Raw genomic sequence first — 14,616 nt, forward strand, 5'->3', positions numbered from 1 at the left:
GGGAGCCTCTTGGCCAAATGGGAAGTGATTGACGTCGCGGTAATCTTTCTCTAGAGGGTGTTAGTATCACAAAACGCCGAGGAAGCAAGCACCTGGGCACGAGACTATAGGCATAGCGGATACGCATCCTTATGCACTCTTTAGCCGGCCAAAGCGTCAGCACGTGGAAAGCTTGCTGTCGGAATCGAGATGAGTGCTAAAGCAGACATTGTGCTCTTAAGCACAATCTCTGCTTCATTTGCGGAATACTGCAGCAATATAATTATGTACAAACCATTTTCTATCTAAATTCTGCTGACTGCACTCAACTTTGACGGCAGGCTGACCGCAAAAGACGATTACTGGTCGCCGGTGCTTAGTATTTTGGGGCACCTAATAAATTGTTAAGTTATAAATTTTAAAAGCTTATTTCAGAGCAGAAAATAATGAGACAAACCGATAAAAATGTTAAAAATCGGGGGACCCTTAAACTTCGCCCTTAAGAGTTGGACGCGATAGCGAAATCCGGCCCGTAGTGCACCTTTAAACCACTAAGTGCATACTTATTAATATGTTTTGTTGCATACACACGCACGCACACAAACACGCACACAGTAGATTGGACCAGCGTGCGCTATTATCGCCGAATGGGCTTGTTTTCATTGTGAAACCTGTTTAACAAAATGAGTTAAAGGAGCCCCGAAACACTCTTTCAAGTAACCACGGAATGAATTCACTAAAGGAGCTTATTGCCTCACGAATTCAACACCGCGAAATTTCCGTCTAGTGCGAGTGCAGTTGCAAAGGTTTGTCGCAGGCTGCAATCGCATTATCTCTTCTCTCGTTCTAACGAAAGCGCTGGAAGCTGAGCAGGGAGTGGTGGCAGGGCAAAGAAACTACCACGCCTCGTGACCTTGATAACTTTTTTTTTTTCTTCGAACGCGCGGCTTTTTCAATGTGATCGCGCGCGCACGTGTGGACAAGTAGCGGCCTCCCGCGGCTATCTCGGTAACTTGAGTTTTCGGTCACAAATGCACAGACAACTTTTCGCTCACAGCGTCGGGTTTTCTGTGACATGAACTATAATGCTATCGCATTAAAAAACGATCAAAACTTGCTGGGAACGATAAGGTTCGCGATCAAGAGTAGAACGCGATAGCATAACCAGGTCCCGTGCGCATTGTCTTCTAAACTGCTAGCCATGCTTCGTTTCTCGCTGCATGCCTCACATGTGCCGTAACCGAATGAACAACTGTGCGTGTAACGTTGCGCGTTTCGAGGGTATAGTAGAGTAGACCCTAAAAACTGTGGCTCATACCTACACTTGTGAAACACCTTCTTGTCTTGTGTCGTCGTTCTATTTGCCTTAAAAGTGTGCTTTATAACTTTTGTACGAGTGGTTTCTCCCGCCATCCTGTAGACGACTCTTGCGTTTCTGCTTCGAAAACGGCTTTCCACTCTTCATTAGTATGTAACAAGCACTTTAAATATACCGACTGTAATGCAGTGACGTATTTTCAGGAACCACTACCGAGAAATAGTAGTATTCGTAATTTGGAGCATCTCTGTTTTATAAGAAAAAAAGAAATGTACAGTGTACTTCCATATATGATGCCTGTATCACAAGGTTTTTGTGTTAGCCTAAATTATTTCCAAACTGGTTAAAATTACATATTCGAACTCTTTTAGAAAGAAATGATATTTACACTGAGACGATTGCCATTCAACAAGTTCACCATATCTCACAAATCCTGTGGTTAGATTTCGTGTAAAGCGGCAGGAGATCAGTGACCTATACCAAATTTCGTCATACCTTTGATCAAGCTTTGCGAGTCTGGCCTATTTATTTGTGCATTTTGGTTATCTATCTATCTATCTATCTATCTATCTATCTATCTATCTATCTATCTATCTATCTATCTATCTATCTATCTATCTATCTATCTATCTATCTATCTATCTATCTATCTATCTATCCGCTAACGTCTCAATGCTCTCATAAACACCCCCTTAACTTGGGTGAACTAAAATTAGTATGGCAGGGTAAAATGGTTTGACAAATACGACTCGCTGGTCATGACATGAATGACGTTACAATGACGCCGCGTAGGTCGTCAAACACTTCCGAAAATACAGTGACACAAATCCGGTGGCGGGTATGCGCCTCTGCAATGCGGGATGTGCCACAAGCTTATATCTACCCAGGAATGGCGCGAGCACACATGGGTAATTTAAATGCTTGATCGCTAAGAAAAAAAATGTAAGCGTTCGCCAGACGAAAGCAAAGAATAAATGTCATTGTCCCTGCAAGAATAAAACCCTAGCGTTTTGCGTGGACATGAAGTATTCTACCCCGGAGCCACGCCAAGTCTAGGAACTACTTTTCAAAGAGGCCCTGTTGTTCGTGTAACGTCAATTGTGGTTGCCGTGCTGGTGTTCGAGTTTTATAAGCTTTATATATGTACTCCTACGATACAGCAGCCACGTCAGGTTACCATCAATTGTAGTCTGGTGTGATGTGGCTTAAGTTTATTTATGTAGCAGGGTTCAGGGCTACGATCTTTGCGAGTACCAATACTTTACATTAGCTTACCGTTTCTGGTGTAGCTAATATCCACGTTGCTGTTGGCATCGTTACGCAACTGTAAATACCTAGTGGTGTAAAACATATGCGGCTGTGTAACGTTTATCTGTGCGCCCATTTGTACCTAAACTTAGCGTAACTTCGCAACATTTCGCTAATTACAAAAAAAAAAACCACGAGCACATTCACCTTCCATCCGCATGCTTCGCATAACATCGATTCCCAAGGTACGTGGGCTCTGCCAAATAGTTTTACATGCTTTAACGAGACCCCTTCCAGTATATGTAGTTCATATTTGTTTTCAGAAGAAGTTTGAAGCGATACCGTGGCTCTGTGTTAGAACCACTGCTCGTCATGTAGACGGCATGAGTTCAACTCTCACTTGAACCAACGTTTTAACTATTTATTTCAGCTGCATCCTGTCATAATTTCGGTCGGGGACAAGATCAGGATATTTCTCTGAAAACCAACGACGTAGACACCGCAATTTCTGTGAAACAAGCTCTTAAACGTTCTCACTTTAGAGAAAGAGTAGGGGGGAGAGGAGAACACTCTTCAACTTCTCCTCTAGCTTTGTAATTTCTTGTTGCTATTTGTAGTCGTGATGTAAGCAGATTTTTAAAAAAAACGTCGAAACTTACCGTATCTTTGACGTTCTACTTCGTAAAGCTGGATCATTTCGTATTATAGGAGTAACTTCATATTGATTGTCTAGGAGTGCATAAGATCAATTGGAGATCGTTTAATTAATCGTAATGATCAATGTGATGGCAATTCGTACTCTTGATTTGCACGGGTGTGTGTTGAAAACTTTGTTGAAGATTTGTTGAGCCACAGTAGCTGATCGGTGCCCTTACGTCTGTAGCCATAAAGGTAACAAGCGGGAAGGTCAACGTTTCAAACTTTTAAAATACGCTGAAAAAAGAACGATAGCCTGGAATATAAGCCACAAAAAGTATGGAAAACGGATGAGAGCTGATGGCACAAGACCATTTAAAACATAATTGGATATAATGTCTTTGTGTTCTTTTCGTTCAAATCTACAGGTACGTGGTGGAGGAAAAGCCGGGAAGTGAAGCCCTGGAGTACGTCGTGCGCATACCGAGCGTCGACCGCAGGGACTCCTCGTTGTTTAGTTGTTACGCCGAGAACACCTACGGACGAGATGACACGAACTTCCAGGTCGTCGTCCAGGGTGGGTGGGTGTGACTGTATGTCTGCTGCATCAATAAGTGGAACGTATGTCCCAGAAACGTTTCCTTTAAACTAACTTCAAATTAATACAAACGCCGTCTGGCTTTACTTTTTACAGGCCCACCAGTTTGATGGACAATAACCATAACAAGCAGTGGTCGACAAGTTTTCTGCCATAATTTTTAAAGCAGCTAGCAGTCCCTATTCCTTTTTGCCTGTGGACTACTCACGTTGTGTCACATGCTTTCGTCTATGGTCATCCATAGCCAAAGCCATCTTTTTTTTTTCTTTTTAAGAGTTAAGCTGTTTACGCTCTCACTATGTCCGTCATCGTCGAAGATCCCCGGCGTGCCTAAACACAGATGTTGCCCAGATTGTATACAGACCGACCATTTGTCATGCGGCGTATATGGTTTTAAAATTGCCGAGACTTCTACGCTGCGTGGCGCACGAGCCGCCTTCACACAGAAATGGCCCCTTCGGCACACGAAAACAACGACATGCAGTTTTCCGGTTAGACAAGCTGTTTGAATCATTTGAATATGACACCACTTCGCCAAATCGGCATGCAACTTTCAGTGCACCTCGTCATAGGCATCCCGTCATCCGGATTTTCTGCTGCTGCTGCTGCGCTGCTGGTGGTCCAGTTTAGAGGCCCTTTGATATTAGACGTTTAAAAGCCCTCGCATATTTGGCTATATTTACTGTGATAGGCGGTTTTACAAGTTAATGATCACTGTCAGTGAGGCACAGGAGGACACGCAAAATTCAGATGCGAATGTCTGCATCGGTTTCTCCAGCACGCGCATCCGCAATGCTGATTTACATGGCTTATCAAAGTTCTGATGATGGGAAGGCGCACTGCAACAGGCGTGGTCTCAGAAACGAGTCACTGAGCGCCTAAATTTCTCGAATGGCTTGTGGTTATGTACTATCACAAAAAAGCACTAATTAGGACATGGCATTTTTTACAATCAAACTTCAACATTCCTCGACTATCAATGGGTGAAACTTTGGGCTGGCGTCACTGTAGCGCTAAAATTTAGCTCTGGCTGACGCTATTTTATTGCGTCTGTTCCGAGTGCGGTGCACGGCTGGCAGATGATAACCATAGCAAATAGCGGTGGAGACGTTTTCTGCAATAATTTTTAAAACAGCAAGCAGTGCCTGTTTCTTCTAGCCTATTGTAGCTAGAGCGAATGTGTAACATGAAACCTTGTTATGTCGCTCAGCGTACCGTCCCCCCTTCACGAGGTATTCGGCAGACTTAGTCACTCCAGAATACTGATTTTCCAGAGTGCTCTAAGTGACCAGCACTTGAAAAACGATGCCTAATGGCAAGTGATGACTGCGCTAGCTCCTCTACCTACAAAACAGTGCCGAACAGGTTGTCTGCCTTGCTGGATAACAGTGCCTGTGAGACCACAGCAGCATTCACCTAGCGAAGGATGAGAACAGCTGATACGTGTTCAAACTTTCCGAGAAAGCCTGCAATACAGTAGCATTGGCCTACGGAGGTCACGGGTTTCGTAAAACGACTTCGGTGCCGCACTGAAGATTATTTTGCGTTCATGAATTCACACGAACAATGAAAAAACATTTATTTTTTCGTCAACCTTGTCCTTCGCGACAGGAAAATGAGGAACTGAGCAGCAAGGATACTCTCACCGTTGACCACACAACGTTTTGATATTGCAGTCTCAATATACGGTACGTCTAACAACAATACTCCACACATCATAGTGAGAAACTTAATGTTGCTGATTAATTATCTCTCAGATACCACCTTTGCAACTGTTTACTTTTCGCGGCGCCCGCTGGAATTAACGAGATTGTGATATGTCCTTAAACAGCAAATGTATGTTAACTGACTGAACAAACACTTTTTGTTAAATATATTTGTATGGTTAGCACATTATGAAGTAATAAATTGTTCATTTGAATAGTCTCAAGATTATTTTGCCAACGTGACATCGCTTTCGTTGCCGCAGGAGCCAGTTCTGTGTGGTATAGTCTCGTGCACCACGCGGCGCAGGAAGCACTGCCTTGAAGAATTGATAGCATATCCACGGAGTAAATGATGATGAGTGGGGTGAAGCTTACCGGGCTCTCAGCTAAGCCGTACGTCAGCATGTTCTTGGGCCCGGACTTCTTTGCTGACGCTAAGAATTATGGGCCCAGGGGCGTTTTGTTGCCCAGCGCTTCAACAAAGCCAAGTTTTAGTCCTGGTACATCGGTTTTGCGACTCTTTGTTGCGCAGGAAACTCTAGGACTATATCCGCATTGGGCGATGGACCTCTCTATATCCTATGGTACCCTTTCACAATTCCCTCCTTTTGTGCCGCCAATGCCACATTGTTTCGGCGGCAGCCTGAAAACGGCGCCGGATGTGGTCTAGCACAGTTTGCACACGTAGTTTGTCGCTTCGACGTGCTTTGTTTGAAATCATGTGCACACGCACACATTTTGCACCTCTTGGTTTCCCTGCACGTCTTAGCCATGTGCCCATTTTTCAGGCAGATGTAGCACCTTATAGCCGGCTCAATGTATTCCTCGACAGTTTGGATCATAAAACCCAGAGCCTAACGTAAAAATATCAATTATGAAAAGATTCAAATAATAATAATAATAATAATAATAATAATAATAATAATAATAATAATAATAATAATAATAATAATAACAATAATAATAATAATATGTGGGGTTAAACATCCAGAAACCACCATTTGATTATGAGCTACGCCATTGTGGAAGGCTCCGGAAACTTGAACCACCTGGGGTTCTTTAACGAGCGCCCGAATCAGAGCTAACGAACCTACAGCATTTTCGCCTCCATCGAAAATGCAGCTGCCGCAGCCTCGATTTGATAACGCGACCTGCGGTTGAGCAGCCTACTACCTTAGCCACCAGACCACCGTTACCAACTATGACAAATTAACATACCATGCCATGTGATGTCATCATGACGTACCGTCTGGTTAACTGGCTTCAGTTTATGTCATCTATGTCATGATGAAGTCATATTTTAGCGACTTTTGAAGTCCTGATGGCGTCATAATGTGACACCATCACATATTTATTTCTTGCACCTCTCGTGTTGACGCCGGAACCAGCGGACATTGTTCTTGTTTGATGAGACAGCTAAGACTTTCGTCTTAATGATGAGCAGACATCACAAGCCCAATACAAAACGCGCACGAATATATGTCCACTTCTTTGAGCGATTTCTTCCTGTGCGTGTTTTGTATGTGCTTTGTTTTCGATTCAGCGTCCAGTCGACATTTACCATTCGTTCTAGAGTATCGTTAATATGATTTTAGAGAGGCTAGATTCAGCGTATAAATAGAAGCAAGCAATGTTTCGTAAACATATTTGCTTTCTAACGCGAGAATCGCTTATGGTGTTTCTTCTACTCATAATCCATTCAGAGCCCCCGGACAAGCCACGCGGGCTGGAGGCAACGCAGACAACGAGCCGCGCGGTGACGTTCTCCTGGTCTCCGCCTTACTCCGGAAACAGCCCCGTACTCAAATACCTGCTGGAGCACAAGCGAAGAGACGGTGAGACCTAACTAAATCAGCTTAGCATAAAAGTACGTGCTTGAGAATAGTTTTTAGGAACCATGTCTTCTTAGGACGCTTCCACCCACATTGGAAAACATGGTACCATGTCGTTTTTTTACTAAAACAAACATTGGAAGGCATCAGTGTTTATAAAAAAAAAACTTTGCCCCATCTTCCCGAAGAAAACCGTCATGGGATGCGAAGCAGCAGCGGTGCGCATGGCGTTGACCCGGTGGAAACGGGCGGCGAAGCGGGTGCTGGAAGAACTGTTTGAAGCGAAACTTGGTGTAGCGTTTACAGAAGTAAACGTTTGAAACGCAAAGACACGGGAGAAGGGACGCGTTGAAGACGCTTGCGCTTGGCTTCCTTGGCTCGCGCCTCGTCGCTGTTCTAGGCGTGACGTCGCCATTCGCGAACGCGATCGGCTTCGCTAACCCGCAACGCTGGCGACGGCCGGGAAAGGTGCGCGCCCACTAGCTGGAAGCATGCCCCGGCGGCGTCCCGCCCGTCGGTGTGATCGCGCGGCAAGCTCCGGCGCGCTGTACAGATTGCAAGCGCCGCGGAACCATGACCGGGCTAGACCAACACCACCTAGATTTTTTAAGGCCCCTCCACGAATTCTCCTTTGACGCGTGACGTCACCACACTACGACGGCGGGAGCAACCGGTGCGGTAGCGCCATCTGACGGCAGCGGCTGCCGTTCCTGCTCGAGCGGCAGCCAGCCGCCGTTCATGCTGATTACTGTGAGCCATGGTTTCGTAGACAAAATGAAAAATACTTAATTTAACTCTTTTAGAAAATAAAAAAAATATAAAAAAGTGAGAAGTATTTTGTTTTATTTTTTTTAAACTGTGTAATTTTTAAAAGTTAAATTGAGTAGTTTTTTTTGTAATCTTTCGAAAGAAGCATTTCAGAAAGGGCATCACTATTGCTGTAAACATCACCATCGTTGTGTTTTTCTTTTCATTTGAGTGCTTTGTTTGCACCGTGGCACGTGCGTTTCATATGCATTACGTGCTGTTTCTCCGTTCTTTCCTTGCCATTTGCTGAAGCTTTGTTGACGGCCGTGATTACTTGAAGGGAACTACTGGACAACGTCCGAGAAAGTGATGTGTGCCTGTGTGACAGTTACTGAGTGATTTGTGAAAATGCCTGGGCACTGTTGTGTTCCCGGCTGCCGCGGGAATTACGACGGAGAAAAGACTGTGCGAGTCTTCACTTTCCCAGCTGATGCCGACAGAAGGAGGAGGTGGTTGAAAGCCATTCCGCGTGCCGACTTTGAACCCGGAAAGCGCTCAGTGGTAAGTCTAAAACGCGTGATATTTATTGCGCGACGTTTTTGTGGTGACGTATTGAACTATGCTAGTTTTAAGTTATGAATTTGCTGTTTCGCTCATGAAATTAACTGTCTTAATAACGCTAACATTATTTGGGTTTGGTTTTACAGGTCTGCGAGCGGCACTTTAGAGAGTCAGACATTCTGACTTCCTCTAAGTATGTGGACTCAAAAACCGGCAAAGTCGTCGAGGCAAAACTGAAGATCGCTCGACTCAGCTCCGACGCCGTTCCCAGTGTATTCCCGAACTGTCCAGCGTACCTTTCCGCGCCCGCCGCTACGTCGCGAGAGGCGCCCGCTGAGAAAAGGATGCGCCTTGAAGCAGCCTCTTTACGAGAAGCCATCGCCAATTCACTTGAGACACATGAGGAGGAGGAAACAAAGCACAAGTTTGACACCTTCCAGGCTCTACTGGAATGCCTTCCTCAAATGAAGCTTTCGAACTTTTGGAGTGTTATTTCTAGACCTGCGTGCATTCATTTTCTGAATCTTGCTCTTGAAGACGCCCCTCGTGTTTTGCTGTCAATAACGGTCTTAGAGGATCTCACGGTGAAAGTTCATTGCCAAGATGTGCAGCTTACTACGATTGATGGCATTGGTGCCATCCCTCACAAAGTGAACGACATTCGTTGTTTGACACGCCTGCTAGATTCTGTAGAGTCCTTACATGGAGAACTTTCCTGTAAGCATGAAGACAAAATTGAGGGTTTGCTCAAGTTAGCATTTTCTCTGCTTGAAGATGCCTCAAACTGTGAACTGGCAGATGTTGAACGACTCAATGCCATCCGTTTTTTGAAAGAGCAAGTTTCTCTTCTTCTCGTCAGGCATAGCAAGCAATCTCGGTATTCTCCAGAGTTCCTGGTACTTTCGAGCATTTTATTTACAATTTCTCCGCATGCCTGTAGATTCTTGCGCAGTACCGGTAATGTTAGGCTGCCCCATCCATCCACTATACGTCGTGTGTGTAATTCATACAATGTAAGCCCAGAAGCTGAGCAGCAAGGCGCTTCTTTTCTTTCGTATGCAAAGAAGCTGGTCACTACTATGAAAGAGCACGAAAAAATTGTTGTTCTCATGATGGATGAAATTCACCTGCAGCCTTATTTTGACTATAAGGGAGGAACGATTGTTGGTGCGGCTAGCAATAGCCCTAATGCAGCAAAAACAGCGCATGTTTTTATGATGCAAAGCCTACTTTCAAGTCAGAAGAATGTTGTGCACATACTGCCAGTAGAGCGCATCAATGCGGAGGAGCTGCACACTCTTCTGCGTAGTATCATTACTCAGTTGGAAAATGTTGGGTTGCGTATCATTGCTGTAATAACTGACAATAACTCAATCAACCGCAAAACAATGTCACTTTTTGGGGCACCGTGCAAACTTCAGAGTGTGTATCCACACCCTGCTGACCCTGACCGTCCTCTTTTTTTCCTGATTGATCCTGTGCACTTAATGAAGTGTGTGAGGAACAACTGGCTCAATCAGCGAAACTCTGGAACATGCATGTTCTTTCCTAGCGCCACAGAATCTAGCGTACAGCCACCCATACTTACAGCGTCATTTCGTACACTTCGAGAACTACACTTGAAAGAACAGGGTCAGCTCATCAAATCTGCACCGGCGCTTACGACCAAATCTCTCAATCCTTCGAATATGGAACGACAAAATGTTAAGCTCGCGCTAAAGATTTTCAACCCGTCTACAGCAGCAGCTCTTCGAGCGTGTGGGCCTAAACTTCAGCTCGAGCGTGTGGGCCTAAACTTCAGCTCGAGCATGTGGCCGGCACAGCAGAGTTTTTAGAACTCATAACTAAGTGGTGGAGCATTGTTAATGTAAAAACATGCAACAAGGGCATTCGACTTCGGGATGAGCTGCAGTCACCGATTGCATCAGTGACAAGTCCACAGGTTCACTTTCTGCTGAATATAGTGGAGTGGCTAGATCTGTGGCAGTCCCTAAGATTTGACGCAGGTGTGCTCACAAGAGAGACTCACAGTGCCCTCCGTCTCACGACAGAAACCTTAGTAAAGGTTGCTGAGTATTGCCTGAATGAGCTGAACTTTGATTATGTGCTTTTAGGGAAGTTTCAGACGGACTCTTTGGAAGAGAGGTTCGGCAAATACCGCCAACTCTCCGGTGCTCAGTACCACATTTCCATCAGACAAGTGTATGAGTCTGAGCGGAAGCTTCGTCTGCAGAACGTTCTGGAGCTCCCAGAAATGGAGGCTGCAGCAGACTCGGTGGCAGTGAATAATGCTGTACTTGATGATTTTGAGATTGAAATAACGGATGAGGACTATGACGTGAAGGTGCCAAATCTCCCAGCAATCACATACGTTGCTGGCTACTGCGCCCATGCTGCATTCAAGAAGCTTTTGTGCATGGCTTGCAAAGAAAGTTTAATGCTGGATGACGACATTGAAGTTGAAGGCGGAGAGTTGATCAAGTCCATGACACGTGGTGGTCTCAAGTTTCCGCAGCCTGCCATAATAAATGCCGTTGTTACTGCGGAAATAGTTCTTGACAAACTGAGGAGCGAACAGCATGCACAGCAATTTCATGCGTTACCGAATCAAAAGGAGGCTCTCTTGGCACTCACTCATGATGCGATAAACAACAATGTAGACTTTGATGTGTGTGAAAATGGGCACAGTCCCCAGTTGGTAATGCATTATGTCCTAAGTGCAGCAGCAAACACGCTTTTGAATAACCTGTGCAAACGAAAAAATGATCAGTTGGTTGTTGAAAAGGCCGCAAGAGATAAAGAGCGAAAATTGAAGACATTGAAGAAGTGACTACTCTGCTTGTGGGTGTTGGCTTGTGACTGTTGTTCTTTTTTTATGCGAGAGTTTAGAAACTGATTTTTCATTGTATTTTCATATTCTGCATCTTTTCTTGTGTGTACTGAGAAATTTGTGGCAGCCTTCACGTATTGTATTTTCATATTCTGCATCTTTTCTTGTGTGTGCTGAGAAATTTGTGGCAGCCTTCACGTATTTCATATGAGTTATTGTTGTAGCAGTTTGATAACCTTTTGCTGGCTGTTTCTTTTTCCTAAAATAAAACATGACTTGTCAAAATCGCGTGCGTGGTCCTTAAAAATTATTACGAACGTGTTTTCGTACACCTGCGCATCGATACAAAATCAGTAATGATATGCCTGAATGTTACTCGTTATACGATCAAGGAAACCAGAAGAAACATTCATTTAAACTCTGTGCAATTAAACCACGATTCTGCGACCGAGTAAAACGTTTATTGGAGCCGACTGAAAAAAAAAAAAACGTCACTGGCCCTTCCTCAGCTTCGAAAGCCTTCAGGCGCACGCGGAACTGCGTCGGAAAGCTGTGCGCACGCGCAAGCCGAACCTCCAGAGCCGTCGTAGTGCGGTGACGTCATGGAGCCGTGGAGGGGCCTTAAAAAATCTAGGTGGTGTTGGCTAGACGCCGGCGCACCAACCCACGGCTTTTTCTCGCCGACAGATGTAGAGAGGGGGCACGGGTGAGGAGATGACGCTGGCGTGAGGATTGGAGAGGGTGAAGATGACGCTGGCGTGAAGAGGTGGAGAGGGTGAAGCGAGAGAGAAGACACGCGGTGAGCGGCGACAGGATATGGATATAGTGACGTCACGTGTGCGCACTGCGAGGAAAAGCGTGGCCTTCTTGGCACCGCCCTGGTGCGGAGGGACAGGGCTACACAGGCTAGTCAAAGAGCTACGTCGCATCTAAAATAAAAATGGGGACGATTTAGAGTCCTGGCCTTTAAGCTTTTCATAACATTTACGACGTTAATGTAGGGTTTGAAAAATGTTCGGCGATTTAAAGCACCACGTAGTGTGGTAAGCTGTTCCTAATAGCCAACAGGGCATGAGACATGAAAAAAAAAATCACAGCATATTCACGGGCTGAATGATGATGAGTGGGGTAGATAGATAGATAGATAGATAGATAGATAGATAGATAGATAGATAGATAGATAGATAGATAGATAGATAGATAGATAGATAAATAGATAGATAGATAGATAGATAGATAGATAGATAGATAGATAGATAGATAGATAGATAGATAGATAGATAGATAGATAGATAGATAGATAGATAGATAGATAGATACGCTCAATGTCGCCGAAGTTCGCTAAGAAGTGCGGCGCTTTTAAAAAAAAGCTAGTATCAGAAAGACACACTTTGAGCACTATCTGACCAGGAAGGGTTGCCATGTTAAGCTTGCTCGGCGTAACCTCCTTGGTTATAGCAAAGTTTAGCGACGGTTGGGCCGCAGTGCCATGAATATAGTGAACAAGTATATGACATTGAACCATAGGTGGTAAAAGTGGGAAGTAGACACGAACCGCAGGCCGAAAGAAAGTGCGCTAGCACCACGTCTTGTTTAATCATTGGGATGTGCACTGTATGATGGTACTGCTTTATGCTGAATATAGGATGAGGAGATGCGAGATGGTGGTAGTTTGAGTGTTCACTAGATGGATGGACTGACAGACATACAGATGCGCCGCTAGACGCACGGATGGATGGATGGACGGATGAACACATAGATGAACGGACAAATGGACGCATGAATGAACGGATGGACGCACGAACGAACGCAGGGAAGGACAGCCGCTTCACCCCACTCACCATCATGCACTTCGTGAATATGCTGTAATTTTTTCAGTGTTGCCCACTAAAACATCAAGTGGCTTTGGTCTGTTAGTCTAATGTGTACGTTGATTATTACCTCAAATATACTTGTTTCCGACAGAATGATGCATAGAGAAGAGTATAAGTGCCTTAATATTCATTGAATGTGCCTCGAATTCAAGGCTTACTGGTAACATAATGATGCACTTTGAGCACTTTCAGACCCCAAGAAATCTTCCACGTTAAAATTGTTGGGCATACAACAAATACGCTCATTGTTATTCGCCAGACGCCAAGCGCTCATTATGCCCCTAGTAAGATGGTAGTCGCAGGCGCCATTTTAGCGTGGGTATGACTTTACACGAGTTTACTAGAAGTAAACTGTACCTTCACTACTGGGCAATGTTTTCCACCCCAACCGTGTTTTTTAAACCTCCTTGCTAGTGCCATCTTTGACTGGCCGTGAGACAGTGAGGTTGCGCGGTTTTCCTTACCTCAGCATCTCTCTTTCTCTTTATCAAAGAAAAGAGAAAGATGCTGAGTCAAAGATACCAGTCAAAGATGCATATGATGCGTCGACTCATTGCGCCTCTGCAGAATCCCGTTCTCAGATGCCATCGCATGTTTGCTGAGAGAGTGTAAGGAGAGAAGCCACAGCATCTTACCTAGCCCCTTACACAGGCCGGGACGCAGTAGCACGTGAGCGTGTTCTGGCAGTACTGGGGCCACCTGTTGCGAACGCGCAGTTATGGTGGTTACGCCGCACAACGGATTGAACCCCGCTGTAAGATGCTTCGCATCTAATAAACCCATCTATATAGCGTTTTCCGCTCGAAGAAACAGAGACTCGGAATGGACGCCACATGACGTGCCTCACGGCTTTGGCCGACAGTGCCCGCCACGAATTCAAACGGCGTATGGCGGATCCTTTCTCTTTTATCACAGTGTGCTTGGAATAAATTGTCCACGTTTTACTAACCATAGGTTTTCAAAGGTCGAAAATGATCACCTCAAAATGCTGTTTGGAAAAGAAATATTTAGGATTTAGAGTACTTTGTTGTCTGCTAGCTATAGAAGAAGAGCGGTAAGCCATCCCAGATGTTTAGAAAAAGTGGTTAACATTTTTGAGTGCTTAGTACTCTACTATGGGAGAGCAAAAAGTCGCCCCATGGGCCTCACACTCGATGAGGCCCTGTGGAAAAAAATACGACGTGAACGAGTTATGTGCACAAAGACGTGTCAATGTATCATACCCACAGTGACTGGCCTACAGCACGGCGAGTTACCGGCTGCTAAACGCCGTATACAGGGAATGTT

The 14,616-nt window shown here is 44.9% G+C and overlaps 1 protein-coding gene and 1 long non-coding RNA gene across 3 annotated transcripts in view; one reads left to right on the forward strand and one right to left on the reverse strand.

The window, feature by feature from the left end:
* The window catches only part of LOC119169567 (cell adhesion molecule Dscam1-like), a 219,747-nt gene that overhangs the window by 179,379 nt on the left and 25,752 nt on the right, over positions 1-14,616 (forward strand). For both annotated transcript variants that reach the window (XM_075875971.1, XM_075875973.1), the window contains exons 15-16: positions 3,610-3,758; positions 7,189-7,320. In XM_075875971.1, the coding sequence (XP_075732086.1) occupies positions 3,610-3,758; positions 7,189-7,320 (281 nt within the window). The remainder of the gene's footprint in view (positions 1-3,609; positions 3,759-7,188; positions 7,321-14,616) is intronic.
* LOC142774843 (uncharacterized) overlaps positions 1-14,616 on the reverse strand; it is a 374,795-nt gene that overhangs the window by 138,864 nt on the left and 221,315 nt on the right. The gene's annotated exons all lie outside the window — the stretch shown is intronic.

This window comes from Rhipicephalus microplus, chromosome 2, assembly GCF_043290135.1.
Source record: "Rhipicephalus microplus isolate Deutch F79 chromosome 2, USDA_Rmic, whole genome shotgun sequence".
NCBI lineage: Eukaryota > Metazoa > Arthropoda > Arachnida > Ixodida > Ixodidae > Rhipicephalus > Rhipicephalus microplus.